At 63.2% G+C, this 14,990-nt stretch overlaps 1 protein-coding gene across 6 annotated transcripts; it reads right to left on the reverse strand.

Annotated features, from left to right (window-relative positions):
* Positions 1–49: 49 nt before the first annotated feature.
* Positions 50–14,892, reverse strand: SSBP4 (single stranded DNA binding protein 4). Of its 6 annotated transcripts, none has more exons than XM_047697144.1 (18): positions 14,447–14,890; positions 8,121–8,193; positions 7,687–7,748; positions 7,509–7,593; positions 3,885–3,974; positions 3,327–3,392; positions 3,042–3,101; positions 2,887–2,956; positions 2,668–2,735; positions 2,514–2,581; positions 2,164–2,209; positions 2,026–2,061; positions 1,864–1,918; positions 1,702–1,772; positions 1,528–1,606; positions 1,087–1,115; positions 701–924; positions 50–447 (listed from the first exon to the last, which is right to left on the reverse strand). In XM_047697144.1, the coding sequence occupies exons 1-17, from the start codon at positions 14,503–14,505 to the stop codon at positions 715–717; spliced, it is 1,227 nt and encodes a 408-aa protein (XP_047553100.1). In that variant the 5' UTR covers positions 14,506–14,890; the 3' UTR covers positions 50–447; positions 701–714. The 6 variants fall into 6 exon arrangements, with proteins under 6 accessions (XP_047553100.1, XP_047553129.1, XP_047553111.1 ...); XM_047697173.1 differs by having other exon boundaries at positions 817–924; positions 14,447–14,889; XM_047697155.1 differs by having other exon boundaries at positions 50–924; positions 14,618–14,892.
* Between the last annotated feature and the right edge of the window lie 98 nt (positions 14,893–14,990).

A 14,990-nucleotide genomic window follows, 5' to 3' on the forward strand; every position in this document is an offset into this window, starting at 1 on the left:
GATGGGAGGACATGGCCACAAGCCACAGCGAAGAAATGTGGAGACCAGATACCAAAAACCAAAACCAAGTTACATTTATTGATGGGGCCCACCCCTGCTGTGCAGGGGAAAGGAGGTCCCCAAGAATCCCCCGGGGACAAAATAGAAATAGCGGGAAGGGCCTATACAGGAAAGAACAGTTTCTGAGGTCCTTGTGTTTTTTTTTTTGTTGTTGTTGTTTTTTTGTTTTTTATAAAATGAGAGTCCTTCGTGTGGGGCCTCCCAGCTGTCCAATCCTTGAACTGGATGGAGTACAGTCGCCCGAGGTGTGACCTCAGACCCTCACCCAGCAGACTGTCCCAGGCCCTGGACCTTGGTCCCAGGCAGGGGCACTGGGCAGAAGCCGAGGCCGGCAGTGGGCAAGGGGCTGCTGCCCCATCACACGCTCATGGTCATCCCCGGCGAGTACTGCGGAGAGACGAGGGGGTGGCGCGCGGAGGCGGGCTCAGCTCTGGCCTATGCTGGGACCCGCCCCCCAGGGAGAATGGGGGACGGGGCAGGGCGGAGGGAGGGGAGGAGAGGAGTGGCGATGCGTGGGGAGACTGCCCTGGGGTGCAGGTCCCAGGATGGGGTGGGGACAGGGAGGGGGGCCGGTGAGATTAGGGTGGAGTGGGGGAGGGAAAGAAAGGGGAGGGGAAGGATGCCGCGGCCGCCCCCCCACCTGGCCCGCCGCGGTCACGGTCTTGCTCTTGCCCCCCGGCCGCCCCGCCGGGGCCTGCCCGCCAGGCCCCTCCGGCCCGACGCCGCCGCGGGGGGGGAGTCGACGCAGTCGCTTACGCTTTCGCTCGGGAACGGGTGCAGGAAGGTCCCGGCGGCCGCCATCTCGCCATCGTCCCGCGGGGTGCCCGGGGCATTGCTCAGGCCGGCCACGGCGCCGGGGGAGCTCTGGGGGCGGCCACGGTCAGCGGAGGACTCCCCGCCCCGCGGGCCAGGCCCTGCCCACTGCTCGGCCCAACCCCGACTAGGCTTCCCAGCTCTGACCCAACCCACATCCCCGCACCCAGGGAGTCCCAGGTCCCGCCCCCACGCAGGACCGCGGCCCCTCACCTTCGGCAACCCGTCCATATCGCCCGAGCCTGTGGACCGACAGACCGCGGACCGTGGCTCAGATGTGCCTGGGACAGGCTAGCACCAATCCCCGGCTCCCCCCAGCCTAGGGTCAACTAACCCCTTCCTGAACTTGCTGCGTGGCCCTACCTCCGTCCCTGGGCCCAGCCCGCTGGGACCCCGCTGGGGGTCCCGGATGGAGGGTCAGTGATGGCACTCTTGGTTTAGTTGCTGGAACTCCCCCCGCACACCTTCCGCCACTTCCCCCCTCGCAGCCCCTGCCAGTGGACTTGGGGTGCAACCGGGATGCCGGCAGGGAAACTAGGGGCGGGGGAGCAGCCGGCAGGGAAACTAGGGGCGGGAAAAAACCGCCAGGGGGCGCAGGCGGCTTGCGAAGTAGCGGGGGTGGGGAGTGAGGTGTGTGTCTCAAAGTCCACTCACCCAGGGATCCGTTCACGTGGTGAGGCTCCATCGCACTCATGGCCGCCATGGGGCCCTCGGGACCAGGGCCGAGCGGGAACTGCGGGCAGGGGGCAGCGTGGGACTAGGGCCATCAAATCCCCGGCGGGGGCATCGCCTGCCGCAACACCCACCCTGGAACCCCCCCCAACTCACATTAGCCCTGCCGGCGCCCGGCCCAGTGGGGTTCATGATGGTGTACATGTTCTCGCTGGAGTTGGTGGAGTCTGGGGGAGATACCAGGACGTAAGGGGAAGGGCTGCGAGGACTTCTCCAGGAACGCACACCCCTCCCTGTACCCCGCCCAGGCTGCAGCACCTCCAGGGCTGGGCATGATGGGTGTTCCAGGGGGCCCACCTCCTCCTGGGGGTCCCTGCGCAAGGAAGGAGAGAGAAGGTGAGAAAGAGCCCCCCATCTGCCAACCACCGCCCCTGCCCCCTGGCTCGAATGGCGCAGCCACTGCGTCACTCAGTCACTCACCGTGTAGCTGCCGGGGGAGGAGGAGGAATAGGGAATCTGGGGAGAAGGGCAGACATGAGAAGTTGCCCTGCTGTACCCCCACACCACTCATCTGCTCATCCACCCACCACCCTCCCGGGCCGCCAGCCCGCCTCTCACCGAGTTTCCACTGGGGCTGGCCCAGGGGCCTCGCACTCCAGGGCCCCTAGAAGACACAGTGGGTGGACCCCAGGGTGAGGCCAGGTGGTACACAGCCCCCCACTATACATTTCGTGACCTCCCCCACTCTGCCCCACGGGCCCCCAAACAGGGCCGCAGAGCAGCCCATGTTGGCTGAGAGTTGGTACCCAGGGATGGATTCCAATCAGCCCCCGAATCCCATCCTATCACTCACTGGCCTTTGGGCCTCAGTTTACCCCCCAATACAGAGTAAACCACCAGAGCGGTTGTGCAGACTGAGTATGCCCCAGCAGAGTCAGCCCATGAAGCTGGGTGGTGGGTGGCCTTACATGTTCATGGTGGGCAGGCCCGGGCCGGCGAGGGAGTTGGGTGGGGGCCGCATGCCACCTCCATAGCTCTGGGAAGGCAAAAGCATGGTGAGTGCAGGAGAAGATGTCGGGGAAAGCCCCAGAAGCGTACCCTCTCTCCTGGCCCAGCCCTTACCTGGGGTCCAATGTTGGCCATGCCCCGTGGAGGTGTCACTCTCTGCATCGGGCCCAGGCTAGGATGCCCTGGCAGGGAGGGAGGCAGGAGGAAGGGGGCTCAGGCCAGGAATACTCCCCAGTGTGGACATGCACTGGAGGGGGTGGTTCTGCACCAGCAGGCAGCAGGGACAAGGAACTTGGAGCTGAGGGTGGCAGCAGCGGGAGCTTCCCTACTTACCCTGAGCACGCGGGGAGGGTTCCATGGCGCCAGGGAGGAGGGGCTGGGAGCCGGGGAGCCCCACAGGAGGCTGCAGAGGGGGTGTGGCAGCACTGAGCGTGGGTACCCCCTCGCTGGCCCAACTCCTGCCCCCCCTCCCCTCATCCCTCTCTCACCTGACTCGGCATCCGCAGGGTGGGCCGGGGGCCCCCTGGGAACCGCGGTGACATGAAGGGCTGGAAGAGGTGGGCCGGGGATCAGCACCTCCCACCGCCCGCTCACCCCCCAAAGCTACCCCATTCCTGCAGCCGCCCGGGCCCCCAGCCTGGACAGCCCCCCTCCTCCAGGACCAGCCAGCAAACCACAGCCAGCCAGTGCCCGGTGCGTGAGTGCGGTGGGGCTGGGGGCTCCATCTGCTGGGATGTGCGTGTGCAAAGGGGCAGGGCATCACAGGTCCTTACCTGAACATGAGGCCCCATCATGGGGGCGTTGGGGTTGTGGGGGGGTTGCTGGGAGCCAGGGGGGCCCTAGGAGGACAGAACCAGGTGGGTTGGGAGGAGCGAGGTCCACCGAAGCTTCACTGTTATCTGTGGCCCTACTGAGCCTAGCCAGGGAGGGTGAGGGGACGCCATGGAGGTGGGAGGGTGGGCCAGCCCTGTGCTCCCCTGAGGGGAAGACGGGGTTTGGAGTGAGGGGCCCTACGGGAACAGTCACAGGCAAGACCCATGGCTCAGAGAGCCATGCTCTGAGGCCCTTAGCAACCAGGCCCGCACTGGCCAACCTCACAGAGACGCCACCCTCTCCTGCTTTGGGGCCCAGCCCAAATGGTCCCACCCCTGCCCTTGCCACCAAAGCCACCACACAAATACCCACCTCCTGGAAAGCCCCCGATCCACCTGCGGCCAGCCCGGGCCTCTCCCTGTAAGATCCACCGCCCCCCACCCTCACGGCTCATGCCTTCACCCTCCAACATATGCCCACTCGAGTTGGAGAACAAGGGGCACCGGCCCTGGCTGTACCTGGAAGAAGCTGGGGGCCATGGGGCCTGCTGCCATCGCATCGTTGGGGGCCATGCTCCCCATCACAGGACTGGGGGCCGCCACAGCACTCTGCAGGGGTGAGGAAGACCAGGAGAACGAGCTCTCGTCACTTCCTGCTGAGTGCTCCTCCTATCTGCAAGCAGCCCACTCTGCAGAACAAGGAGCCTGGGCCGTGGGATCCTCCACCCCGGTGAGGGTGTGAGGATGCCTAGAGGGTTCTCTACGTGAAGGAGGAGCCGCTGCCCCTGTCCCCAGCCCAGTGTCAGCTGCCCTGACTCGGGGCTGCTCATTTGTTCTCAAACGTGCCCTGTGGACACAGGCTTTGCCTCTTTGCAGCACCCAAGACATTGGCAGTAGTCGGGGCCCTGCCTGATGCCGCCCACAGCCCAGGGAGGAGGCCAGAGACCGGCGGATCCCGGCTCCTAAGGAGTCAGTCCCAAGCCTGAGGATTCTGGGGGTCTGAAAATGCCAACGACCCAGGACCCCCGTGGGCATGTGCCTCCCGCATCTGGCACGGCTCGCTCTTCCCATCGGAATTTCACCTCAGACTAGTGGGCACGTCGTCCCTGACTCTAGCCCCAACCCCACACGCCCCAGGTTCTCCTGGCTGGGAAGACGGACGAGCGGGACTCCCAGCTCTGCCCAAGATACCCAAATAAACAGAAATCAACTGGCAGTTTCAAGGTGAACCTCCCTCCCACAGGGCTCCTCCCGGGAGCTGCGGGGGCAGAGCACCCCCTCTTCCAGTCCGGAGGGGGAGGAAGAGCAGGACTAGGGGGCGGGGTGTCCAGGCTCCAGACCTCTCTTCAGTTGGAGGAGAGGAGAAGACCGGGTGCTAGACAGGGGAGTTCCCATGTCAGCCAAGGGTGGAGATGCTGGTGGCAGGCCAGAGCTGGCAGGGGGACAGGCTGACAGGCCACTTCCTCTGGTAGGTTCCAAGTCCCAGGCTTGTCTGCCTTTGGGAACAGAGGAGGGAGGAGGGAAATGGAGGCCTAGTCTACAGGGTAGAGGGAACGCATCAGAGGACAGGGAAGGAGGACTCTGCAAGGACTGAGTAAAGACAGTACTTCTGCGGGGGCCCCTCCACTCTTGCCTGCTGGATCATCTGCACCCACTCCACCCCCAGCGGGATCTGAGAGGGAGGGTACGGTCTGCTTGGGGCGCAGCTCTTCCTGGGACTGACACAAGCCATCGCATGGGGACGCTCAGGAATCTGCGAAGCTGCAGCCACTTGAGCATTTTGCCCACAGTCACACAGCATTTCCTGCTCCAAAGAAGCAGGGAGAGGGGCCCTTGGCTGGGTCAGAGCAGGACCCCTGGAGACATACTCCTCCCCTTGGGTATTGCAAGCTGCCCCCCACCTTCCTGCCCCTTCTCGAAGATCAACCTCCAAAGGTCTCCTACCCAGGTCCCAAGCTGGGGGGGGGGGCAGGGGACGCGCTTCCCCGGCCTATGGTGACTGAAAACAATCCCAGGGCCCATCACCAACCTTTTGAAAGCCAAAGAGATCCTAGGAATGGGGGGGGTCAAGCTCTCACACCCTCCAAACTGCCAGCCCCCCCCAACCCATCCCCCCCACGGACACACACAGCCTGACAGCTGAGGCGCCTGCCTCAGTGGCTGAAGGAGGCACTTCTGAGCCTTCGGTCTGTCAACTCCCCCCAACCTACCCCACAGAGAGGATGGGAGAGCAGTCCCCCCTTTCAAGCCACAGCAGGCGCCAAAGCATTTCCTGGTCAGGAGGGAGGAGGGGGGGCAGCCGCTCTCTGGGCTGCCAATGAGGTGTGGGGGCAGGGAGAAGATGGGGCACCCCTCACTCACTGCGGCTCCCCAACTCTAGGCCCAGAAAGGTTAATACAGGGCCCACCCTCACTGGCGGGTGGCCCGAGCTAGACCTCCCCCCACGTCAATCATCCACCCTGAGACGCCCTGGCCCATCCCGCGTTGCTATGACGATGGGTTGGGCGCGCTAGCGTTTCCTGGAGACGCCGCAGTCGGCTGCAGGGAGGGGTGAACTGAGCCCCCACTCGGAGGGGGCCCCCGACCGTGCGGGGGAGGCAAGCACGGAGCTCCCCCCACGTTAGAGCAGAGGCCGGGCAGGATGTGCGCCCGCAGCTATAGGGAACCCGTCACCCGGGGCCGGGGCGCTCCCTTCCCCCCCACCACGCCCGCCGTGCCCGCACTATCTCCCCCGACGCACTCCGCTGCCATGGTAACCGTCGCGCTCCCAGAAGCGCGCTCCCGCCGAAGTGGAGAACGCTGTGCTCCGCCTTCCTGCCCTCCCCAGAGGGGCCCTGAGAGGCCGCTAGGGGCGGGGGCAGAGGAGAGGCCCCGGTAGGGGTGGGGAGGGAAGGGGGCACCAGCAGGCTGGGAGGGGGCTAGGGCCCGACTGGGAATAAGTGCCCACGCGGAGTCATGCACACACACAGATCCAGACACCCCTGGAGCCCCATTCTGGCAGAAGAGGAACGGGGGTGGGGGGCGGGGGCGGGCGGGACGCTTAGGGGCAGTGGAACCCAGTGGGCACCCGGGCTCCCATGCACATTGTACAACAGGTGCGGAGCGGCTTCCGGACATGATGGTTACCCCTCGTGGACTGCACCCCGGCTCTAGAAAGGCCGTCACTTGCGGGGTGGGGGGAGGAAGCGCTTTTTGTGGGGAGGCGGTGCACGACCTTGACCAATTGCAGAGCGATTGGTCGGCGGGACGGGCCACGCCCTGGGAGGCCCGAGAGGGCACAGCAGCTCAGGCAGTGAAGCCCACAGCTGTAGGAGAGTGGGTGCACAAGGGCGGGGGGGGGGGGGGGGGGGGGGGGGGAGAAGGGAGAACTCGCCTAGAGCTGCACCGTCCCTAGACGCCAGCGGAGCTGCTGCTTCCCCCTTGAGTGGGCCCGGAGGCCCCAAGCCCTTCCTGCCCAGCCGGAGACTTCTCTTGAGAAGCCAGGTGGCCAAGCCCCACAGCCAGGATGAAGAGGATAAAGGCAGGGGCAGCCATCTGCTCCCCATGACAACGAGATGCCACAGCCCTTTCATGTTATTCCCCTCCTCTCCAGATAGGCCTTGGACCCGCACTCAACCTGGACGGAAACTGAGGCCAAAAAGGTGGGGTCAACAGCCCCAATCACCAAGCAAAGTCAGGAAGTGTGCCTGTGCTGGGCCTCTACTGCTGGAGGGTGCCCCTGCCCCTTAGCCAAGCCCATTGCCCCAGGGGCTCAAAAAGGCTGGGGTGGGAGGGGCTATGCCATGGTGGGCTCCCCCCCCCACCCGGGGCAGATGGGGAGGCAGAGCTCCCCACTCCGGGCTCCCAAGGGATTCAGATGAGGGGGGGGAGGTGAGGTAGGGCTGGGGTCAGGAAGGTGGGGGGTGCTGAGGGGACCCTCAGGAGCTGGGTGCAATAGAAGGAGCCTCCCCCACCCCGTGAGTGACCCTAGATTGAGGGCATAGGGAAGCCCCAGAAGTGGCCAACATCCCAGATTAAACCCCAACACCAGACCCACCTGCCCACCCCAACCAGCCTCAGGCCATGCAGGCCCCCAAGGCCCCAAGCCCTGAAACTGGCCCATGCCCAAGAGCCCTGATCCAGGTCCATGGGGCAGGGACTCACGTAGTCTTGGAAGGCCTTGGCCTCATTCGAGTGCTCACACGCCTCTCTGCGGTCAGGTGCTGCACAGTACAAGTCCCAGAACACGCTGCGGGCGGCAGGGGAGGGGCGGGGGGACAATGGTTTCCCTAGGCATCCCCACCCAGTCCCCTTCCACACCTCCCACCAGCCCCACACGCACCACCACCAGGAATGCAGGAAGCCTGGGGGCTCCCCCAGCGTAATGTTCTTCTCCCATCGGATCTGCAGGGGAAAAGCAAGATGGTGAGGGGGACCTACTGCCCAGCCCCTCCTGACCTCTTCCAACGTGAGGCAGCCCCAGCCCAGCCTGGTGCCTGGGGAATGGGGAACCAGCCACCCCAAGCAAGGGTGCGGGGCAGGGGACAACCTGGTCAGGGGCAGAGAAGTGGGCATAGATCCTCAGATAGCCAAACAGATGCCCTGATCCCAGCCCACAGACCCTGACCCCTCCCAGCCCTCAGTCCCCAGAGCCAGCAGAGGAGCAACCCAACCCCACCACTGGAGCCCCAGTGGAAGGGGGTGGAGAGGACACCAGGGTATGGGTAGTAAGGAAGGACCCTGCCTGGGGGGCTCTGCCTGGCAAGGCTGGCTTACCTCGGACAGAAAGGTCTGGGCTGACTTCTGGGCACCGACGTGCAGCAGGTACTCGTACACATACAGCGCCAACCTGCAGGCAGGGTGCCGACCAGTTCAGGCTCTCCGGAGGCCTGCAGCCGTCGCCACAAGCCCCTCCCCAAGGGTCCCTGGGAGAGGCCTCAGTGAGCCCTTTCGTGACACCATCCTCAGCCTCACTCACGGCCCCTCACTGGTTCCCCAACTGCCCCCCGCCATCTCTCCCACCCTGACGTGACGCCTTCATCAGGTGCTCAGTCCTGCCAGCTCCTACACATTCGTCAACACCCAGCCGGCGGGCCCTTCATCTAGGCAGCACCCCTGCAGCCCTGACCCCTGACTTGCAAGCCACCCATTCTGCTCAGTTCCACATCCCCTCATGGGCCAAGTCCTGGCCCTGTCCTCCCAGTGTTGAGACCCCAGAACAGCCTTCATCCCAGGACGATCTGGCCAGGAGAAAGGGCTCCTGAACGTCACTCCAGATTCTACCCTGGGTGGGGTCTCCCAGCAGGTACCTGAGGCCATGTGGGCGGGGCCCAACACCTAATTTCCTTCTGGCTTTCTCTGCTAGGGAAAGAAAGGTGCCCTCTAACCTGAGATCTTCCTCCTCCAGATGCCCCCACAACCCCATTTTCTTTTTCAGGTCAAGAGCCCATCTACCCATGGTGGCCATGACCCAGCTCCACCAGCCCTGCAGAAGTAGTGTGGACAAGTGAGGGCAGGTGAGGGGCCATAGGGCCAGTGGTGCCACTTGGCTGCCATGGCACTGCCTTGTGGAAACACAGTGCCCAGTACTCCTGGATGGACCAGGCTGGCTGCGACCTGCCCCTAGAACACAGCCACCTTCTGACCAGCAGGGTCCTCCACAGGCCACACAGGAATGCCAGGCCCTCTACACCATCTTCCGAGCCTCCACATCCTTGGCCCTGACACCCCTCCCCCATCAGTCCTCCCCACCAGCAAGCAGAAAAACTTCCTGCCTCCTGGGGTCACCCACTTCCCAACCATCCACAGTTACTGCCCCTTCCCAGTGCTCCCAGGAACCTACTGTCCATCCAGGCCCCATATAGGCTGAGAGGGTTGGTTCTAGATCCAAGACCGGGGGGCTCCCCAAGGGCTGCCCTGAGCTAGAAGCCCTTCCAGGACACCTCCCCACTCAGTTGGCCACCCTTCCCTGGCTGAGGGCCCCATCCTAAAATAACCCTGCTTTGACTCATGTTCCTGTTCTCTCCCACCTTCCCAGCCAGGCTTCTTGGTCCTCACATCCCCGCTCCCCATCAGATCACCCCCCACTTCCTCAGCTCCCCTCAGACCTCGCGGAGATAGCTCTTGCCATTCTGTCCCGGCCCCTGCTCCCAGCTCCCCCCCCCAGCTTCTGCTCTTACCCTGGATCCTCTTCCTTCCTCCACCCATTTTCATTCATTCAGCACTCGCCCAGCACATTTGTGCCGTATCCGTTACAGACACCTGAACCCCTGGAGGCTACCTGAGGAGTTCTATGGTAGGCGGGAAGGTAGTGCGTGCTAGGGAAGGACAAGAAGCAGATGTTTGAGGGACTGGGGTGGGTGGACCCAGGGCAAGGTGTGCCCCCCCAGCTCCCATCGCACCAGATGAGCTGTGACAGCCACCGACGGGGACAGGGCACAGCGGGGCATGGCTCATGGTGGTCCCCGCCGCTCCGAGTGTGGGTTTTCCTCAAGACCAGCTGTCGACTCGGCCACATCATCACTCCGCTCTCTCAGCCTCCCTGGCCCCATAGCCTCCAGGCTTAGCTGTCCAACTCACTGCTAGGATTCTCTTCCTTTTTAGAGGCTTCCTGAGCCTTCAAGCGGTCCGCATCTGCTGGCCCAGCATCCATCAGTGAAGGAACAACGGGCTGAAGCAGAGCCGACCAGCCCAGGCCTGCCCTACCCATCCCCCACCCTCCGGGCAAGGACAGAGGCCGACGGAGAGATCCAGCCAGCCCTCACGCATTCTGGGGGTCACTGTAGGAAGCAGGAGAGTTGACGGTGAGACGCCCAGAGACAGGGGAGCAGGATGGGATGGGGATCAAGCTAGGCAGGTGCAGGGACAGAGGCAGGGGGACTGTGGTCCTGCCCTTTGGGCATTCTGGCTCAGAAAGCTTTCTGAAGAAGTGACCCTTGGCTCCTACCACATCCACCAAGGACTCAACAGCGCCAGCCATCAGGTCCTCCCACACCTCCCTTTTGCCCTCAACTGTTCAGGGGTGGCCTGTGACCCAGGATGCAGGACCCCACTCCTGCCTGCTCCCCTCCCCGCTCCACTAGTCCTGCCCGAGCTCAACCCTGGGCCCTAGCTTCTCTCTGGGTAGCCTCCTCTCCCGCCTGACTGACATCTTTGTGCAGTTGCCCAAACTCGGGGTTCACGTGACATCTTCAACATGCCCCCCACCAGCTTCTTCCTTTTCCACCTCCCCTGTCCCATCTGACTTGGGTAGTCTGGCCTTGACTCAAAAAGATACATGGATGCATGACTATCCACCCAGCCATCCCCCTGAGATCACTGCACTTACTGAATGTAGGGAAAATGTTTAAGGAAAACACTCTCTCTTCTGCTTTGGAGCCCTCCTCTTGCCTTCTCTACCACACTGCATCCAGGCCACTACCACCTCTTGCTTGGATCTCAACAGGGCTCCCCCAGGGGCTACTCTCTCCCCAGCCTCTAGAGTCTCCACATACACACTCACCCTACAGCACTCCTTCAGTCCCTCCAATGGCCCAGCACACGTACAGTGGCCCCCCTGCACCCCAGGGCCTTTGCACAGGGTGTTCCCCCACCTGGGGGACCTATGTGGCTCAAATGTCACCTGGCACAGTCTTCCCTGTCACAGCTCACCTCCACCTGCCCCATCCACCCTCCAACCACCTTATTTGTCCCCTTCTGACACAGGTCTCTCTGCTCACTGCCTCAGCTCCTTCTGAAACAGCTTTGGGAGGGCAGCGACTTGGTCTCTTTAGCTCACGACTGAACTTACAACAGCGCCTGGGGCCTCTTGCACCCCTAGCTACCCCGGATGCATGAACAGACCAACACGGGGACTCCCTCCTGCGAGGACAGGATTGACACAGGCAGTCAACTGGTAAGCACCAGTAAAAATCAGCTTAGTATTTTGACGTTAAGGATTTGGGGTTTTATCCCCAAAGCAAAGAGAAGCCAGAAAACATTTTAAGTTTTGTTGGTTTCTCTTAAGTGTTCGTACTCTCATTTTTACCAGGATAGAGTCTCAGGGAAGGACTGTGAGCTGTTTTGTTTTCAGGGAAAACTTTTGAAGCCTGGACATTAGACCATGCTGTTTGAGACCCCACGCAGGAGCCTCCTGCCTGAGGTGTCCGGTCCAGCCCTGATCTCAGTTATGGGGAAGGGCCTGGCGTCTGAACCCAAATCCTGGCATTCCTACCCCTAACCAGGCTGGCAAATGACCTGCGGAACAAAGAGCACACTCATGGGAGGGGCTTCTGCTGTAAGAGGACAGGTGGCTGGAAGGAACGAGTGACCTAGAGGATACGGGGGGGGGGGGGGGTGTCCCCAGACCCCAAGTGTTCACAGGAAGAAATGCTTGCGGGGTTGCTCAGGTGACAGAATGGGACATTAGAGCCTTGGAGACTACAATGTGGTCCCACAACTGTAATGAGCAAGAACTATGGCAGGGGCGCTTGGGTGGCTCAGTGGCTGACCTTCCGCTCAGGTCATGATCTCAGGGTTCTGGGATCGAGCCCTGCATAGGGCTCTCGGCTCAGCAGGGAGCCTGCTTCCCCCTTCCCCTCTGCCTGCCTCTCTGCCTGCTTGTGCTCTCTCTGTCAAATAAATACATAAAATCTTTAAAAAAATAAAGAACTATGGCAGGTAACAGAGGTTCTGAGCATGAGTACAGTGTCCTCCTCCTGCTTAAAGCCTCTGGACTTGCTCCTGGGGGCTGGGAGACGCCCTCTATTCAGGGCCTTGTATCACTTCCCAACAGAGGGGCGCTCCAGCCCACGCATTTCTTTCCCCACGGCCCCTTCACCCTGCTACCCTCAAGGCCAGGCCTTTGGGTGTTTCCTCACCAGTGCCTGGCAGCCTCCATGCCTGCCCCTTCTCCCAGCCAGTGGCCCGGGTGATGACCCCCGCTCACGAATTCGCCCTCTGTCTTCCTCCTCCTGTTCCTTCCCTCTTCTCGAGCCCTTCCTTGGAAGCTTCCCTGTGTCCCCTGGCTCTGCTCAGCCTCCAGGACTCAGTTCAGGGGTTCCTTTCTCAAGAACCTTTTGCTCATTTGCCCTCCAAACAAGGATGCCCACAGCCACATCTGGAAGCCCGGCAAGAGACAGAGCAAACACAAGGTGATTCCCTCACCTGCTGGGCTAAGGAACAAACTACCCGTGGTCAGGGGTCCCTTCTCAAAACCAATCCCGGCACAAACCACAACACACCAACCACGGTTGTCATTTACAGAACTATTTAAACCTACCTGGCAGGACTTCACATCCGCAGAACCTCTGGGGCCACGGGGGGAAGGATATAAAGGGGACTAAGGGGACTTCCACTAACCCTGTGACCTTCGTCCTCTTATTTAAAAAGCCTCGAAACCAAGGACCAAATGCAAGTGCTAGTTAGTCCTGGGTGGTAGGTGCCCTCCAGGCTGCCCTGTAGGCCGGGAGTGTTTATTATTGGATTCACCATCCACGCACCCAGCAGGTACTCAGTCCATTTCTGGGGCAGGCTGTCCCAGACCTAGTGCTGAGATGAGGAGCAAGAAGTGGGCCCAAGACAGGGACCCGAGAAGGAAGAAGGGCAGGAGGAGGCAGGACTGCCAGCCCGAAGAAAAATAGCACCACAGAGGGGCGCCTGGGTGGCTCAGTCGTTAAGCATCTGCATTTGGCTCGGGTCATGATCCCAGTGTCCTGGGATCCAGCCCCACATCAGGTTCCCTGCTCCTCAGGAGGCCTGCTTCTCTCTCTCCCCCTTCCCTGCTTGTATTTCCTCTCTCACTGTCTCTCTCTCTGTCAAATAAATAAATAAAATCTTTAAAAAACAAAAAACCCAGCACCACAGAGCTGAGGACCTGAGCAGTTTAGCCTCCCCACACCCCCATTTCACAGAGGAAGAAACCGAGGCCCGGAGACAGGAAGTGGCTCTGCTGGTGGCTGCCTGTGTGCGCTGCCCTCCCTGCAGCCTCTCACCCCTGTCCTTGTAAGAATCCCACAAGGCCGGTTGTCCATATTTCAGAAACCGATGCTTAGAGCAACCAGCCATCCTCTCCAGGGTGCCCTCCCCCCTCCCGCCTTCTGAGATCTCTCCCGCGCCCCAGACCCAGAGACCTCCCTCAGCAGACCGCTTCCTCTCCAGGGCTCAGGCACCCCCACGGATGAAATACGGGATGTGACCATCTGGTGTTTTCTAAACTTTCTTTAGCAGCAGAACCCTATCTCCAAACCAAGGCTCCGATGGGACCCTCTCGAAGAAATGGACAAGCACAGGACGGGTCTGGCCACCCACGGGGGCTGGAAAACAGGCACGACGGGGCCTTTAGTCCCCGCAGGAGGTGTTTTTGCAGCAGATCACAGAGTCCTCCCACTGTGAGCCGTGTGGTCTCCCCAAGGGACCCACCCAGCCGCCAGCGCGGGGCTGGGGCCGCCAGCCCTCACGCCCTCTCCTCGCTCAAGCTCTCCCCGACGTGCAGGGGTCCCCAACTGGTCAGACCCCCACCCCACCCCACCCCATCCACGGCCCCGGCAACTTCGCTGGAGACCGGGAGATGCCGCTCCGGGGCGCGACCTCGCGCGCACGCGCGACCGCAAACCAGCGCACCCAAGACTCGACGGTCGGGGAGGTCGCGCGCCCCCTCAAATCCTGCGCCCACGAGTCTCGCGCGCCCCCGCAATGTCGCGACCCCTCCAGCGGGTCGGGTCTCCGCAGCCCTCGGGATTCAAGCGCCCCTTCAACTCTCACGACCTCTCGGCTCTCGCGCACCCCGCCCCCCTCCAAACCTCACAACTCCTGGCCCCCCTCGCGCCCCCGGAGTCTCACGCGCCCCCTCAAATCTCGCGAACTCTCAAGCACCTCACATGCCTTCGATCCAGCACGCTCCCACATATCTCGCGACCCCTCGAGCCCCTCCGGCCTCGCGCGCCCCTCAAATCTCGCGCCCCTCGGGTTCGCGCGCCCCCGCAAATCTCGCGACCCCTCCAGCGCGCTCGGACCCCGCACACCCTGCCCCCGCGCCCACGTGCCCCGCGCGGTGCCCGCCGGCATTGGGGCCCACGGAAGCTGCGCGGCCCACCGGCTCCCGCGGCCCCGGCCCACCGACTCACTTCTCGCGGGCCTGGCTGTCGGAGGGCACCGCCGAGCCCTTGCCCCCCTTGGCGTACATGCTGTTCGGAGCCGCCGCCGCCGCCGCTGCCGCCGCCGGGGCCCACACCTGTCAGGCGGCACCGCGGGCCGCGCTAGCGGTCGCCATAGCTACCCCGCGCCCCGGGCCTCACCGCCCCAAGCCCCGCGCGGGCACCGTGGGCATCGTCCGCGCGGGGGAGCTCCAGACTGCCAAGGCGGCGGCGGCGGCGGCGGCGGCGGCGGCAGCGGCGGCAGCTCCAGCTTCAGCTCCAGCCACGGGTTTTATTTTCTTCCTCTCTTCCCTCAGCGCGGGCTGTTCCGGGAAGCGCGCGCCCCCTCCTCCCGCCGCGCGCGCCCCCGCCTGCCTCCTCCCTGCCGCCGGCGGGCGCCGCTCTTAAAGGGGCGATGGCGGGCGCGCGGATGGGTCCCTCTGTGGGGACCGTGGGCCGGGCGCGCACGCGCAGTGCCCGCCGCGGGCGGGGGGGCGGGTACACACACGCAGGCACGGGGGGGGGACGGCCACCT

This window comes from Lutra lutra, chromosome 1 (genome assembly GCF_902655055.1).
Source record: "Lutra lutra chromosome 1, mLutLut1.2, whole genome shotgun sequence".
NCBI classification, from domain to species: domain Eukaryota; kingdom Metazoa; phylum Chordata; class Mammalia; order Carnivora; family Mustelidae; genus Lutra; species Lutra lutra.

Bases quoted from the DNA above. Each gene is read 5' to 3' on its own strand.
- SSBP4 (XM_047697144.1), bottom strand. From the start codon at position 14,505: ATGTACGCCAAGGGGGGCAAGGGCTCGGCGGTGCCCTCCGACAGCCAG. The intron at 3,393-3,884 runs GTACAGCCAGGG...CTGTCCTCCTAG, and splicing joins TGGCCCCCAGCTTCTTCCAG to GGCCCCCCTGGCTCCCAGCA. The intron at 3,102-3,326 runs GTAAGGACCTGT...CACCTCTTCCAG, and splicing joins TGATGGGGCCTCATGTTCAG to CCCTTCATGTCACCGCGGTT.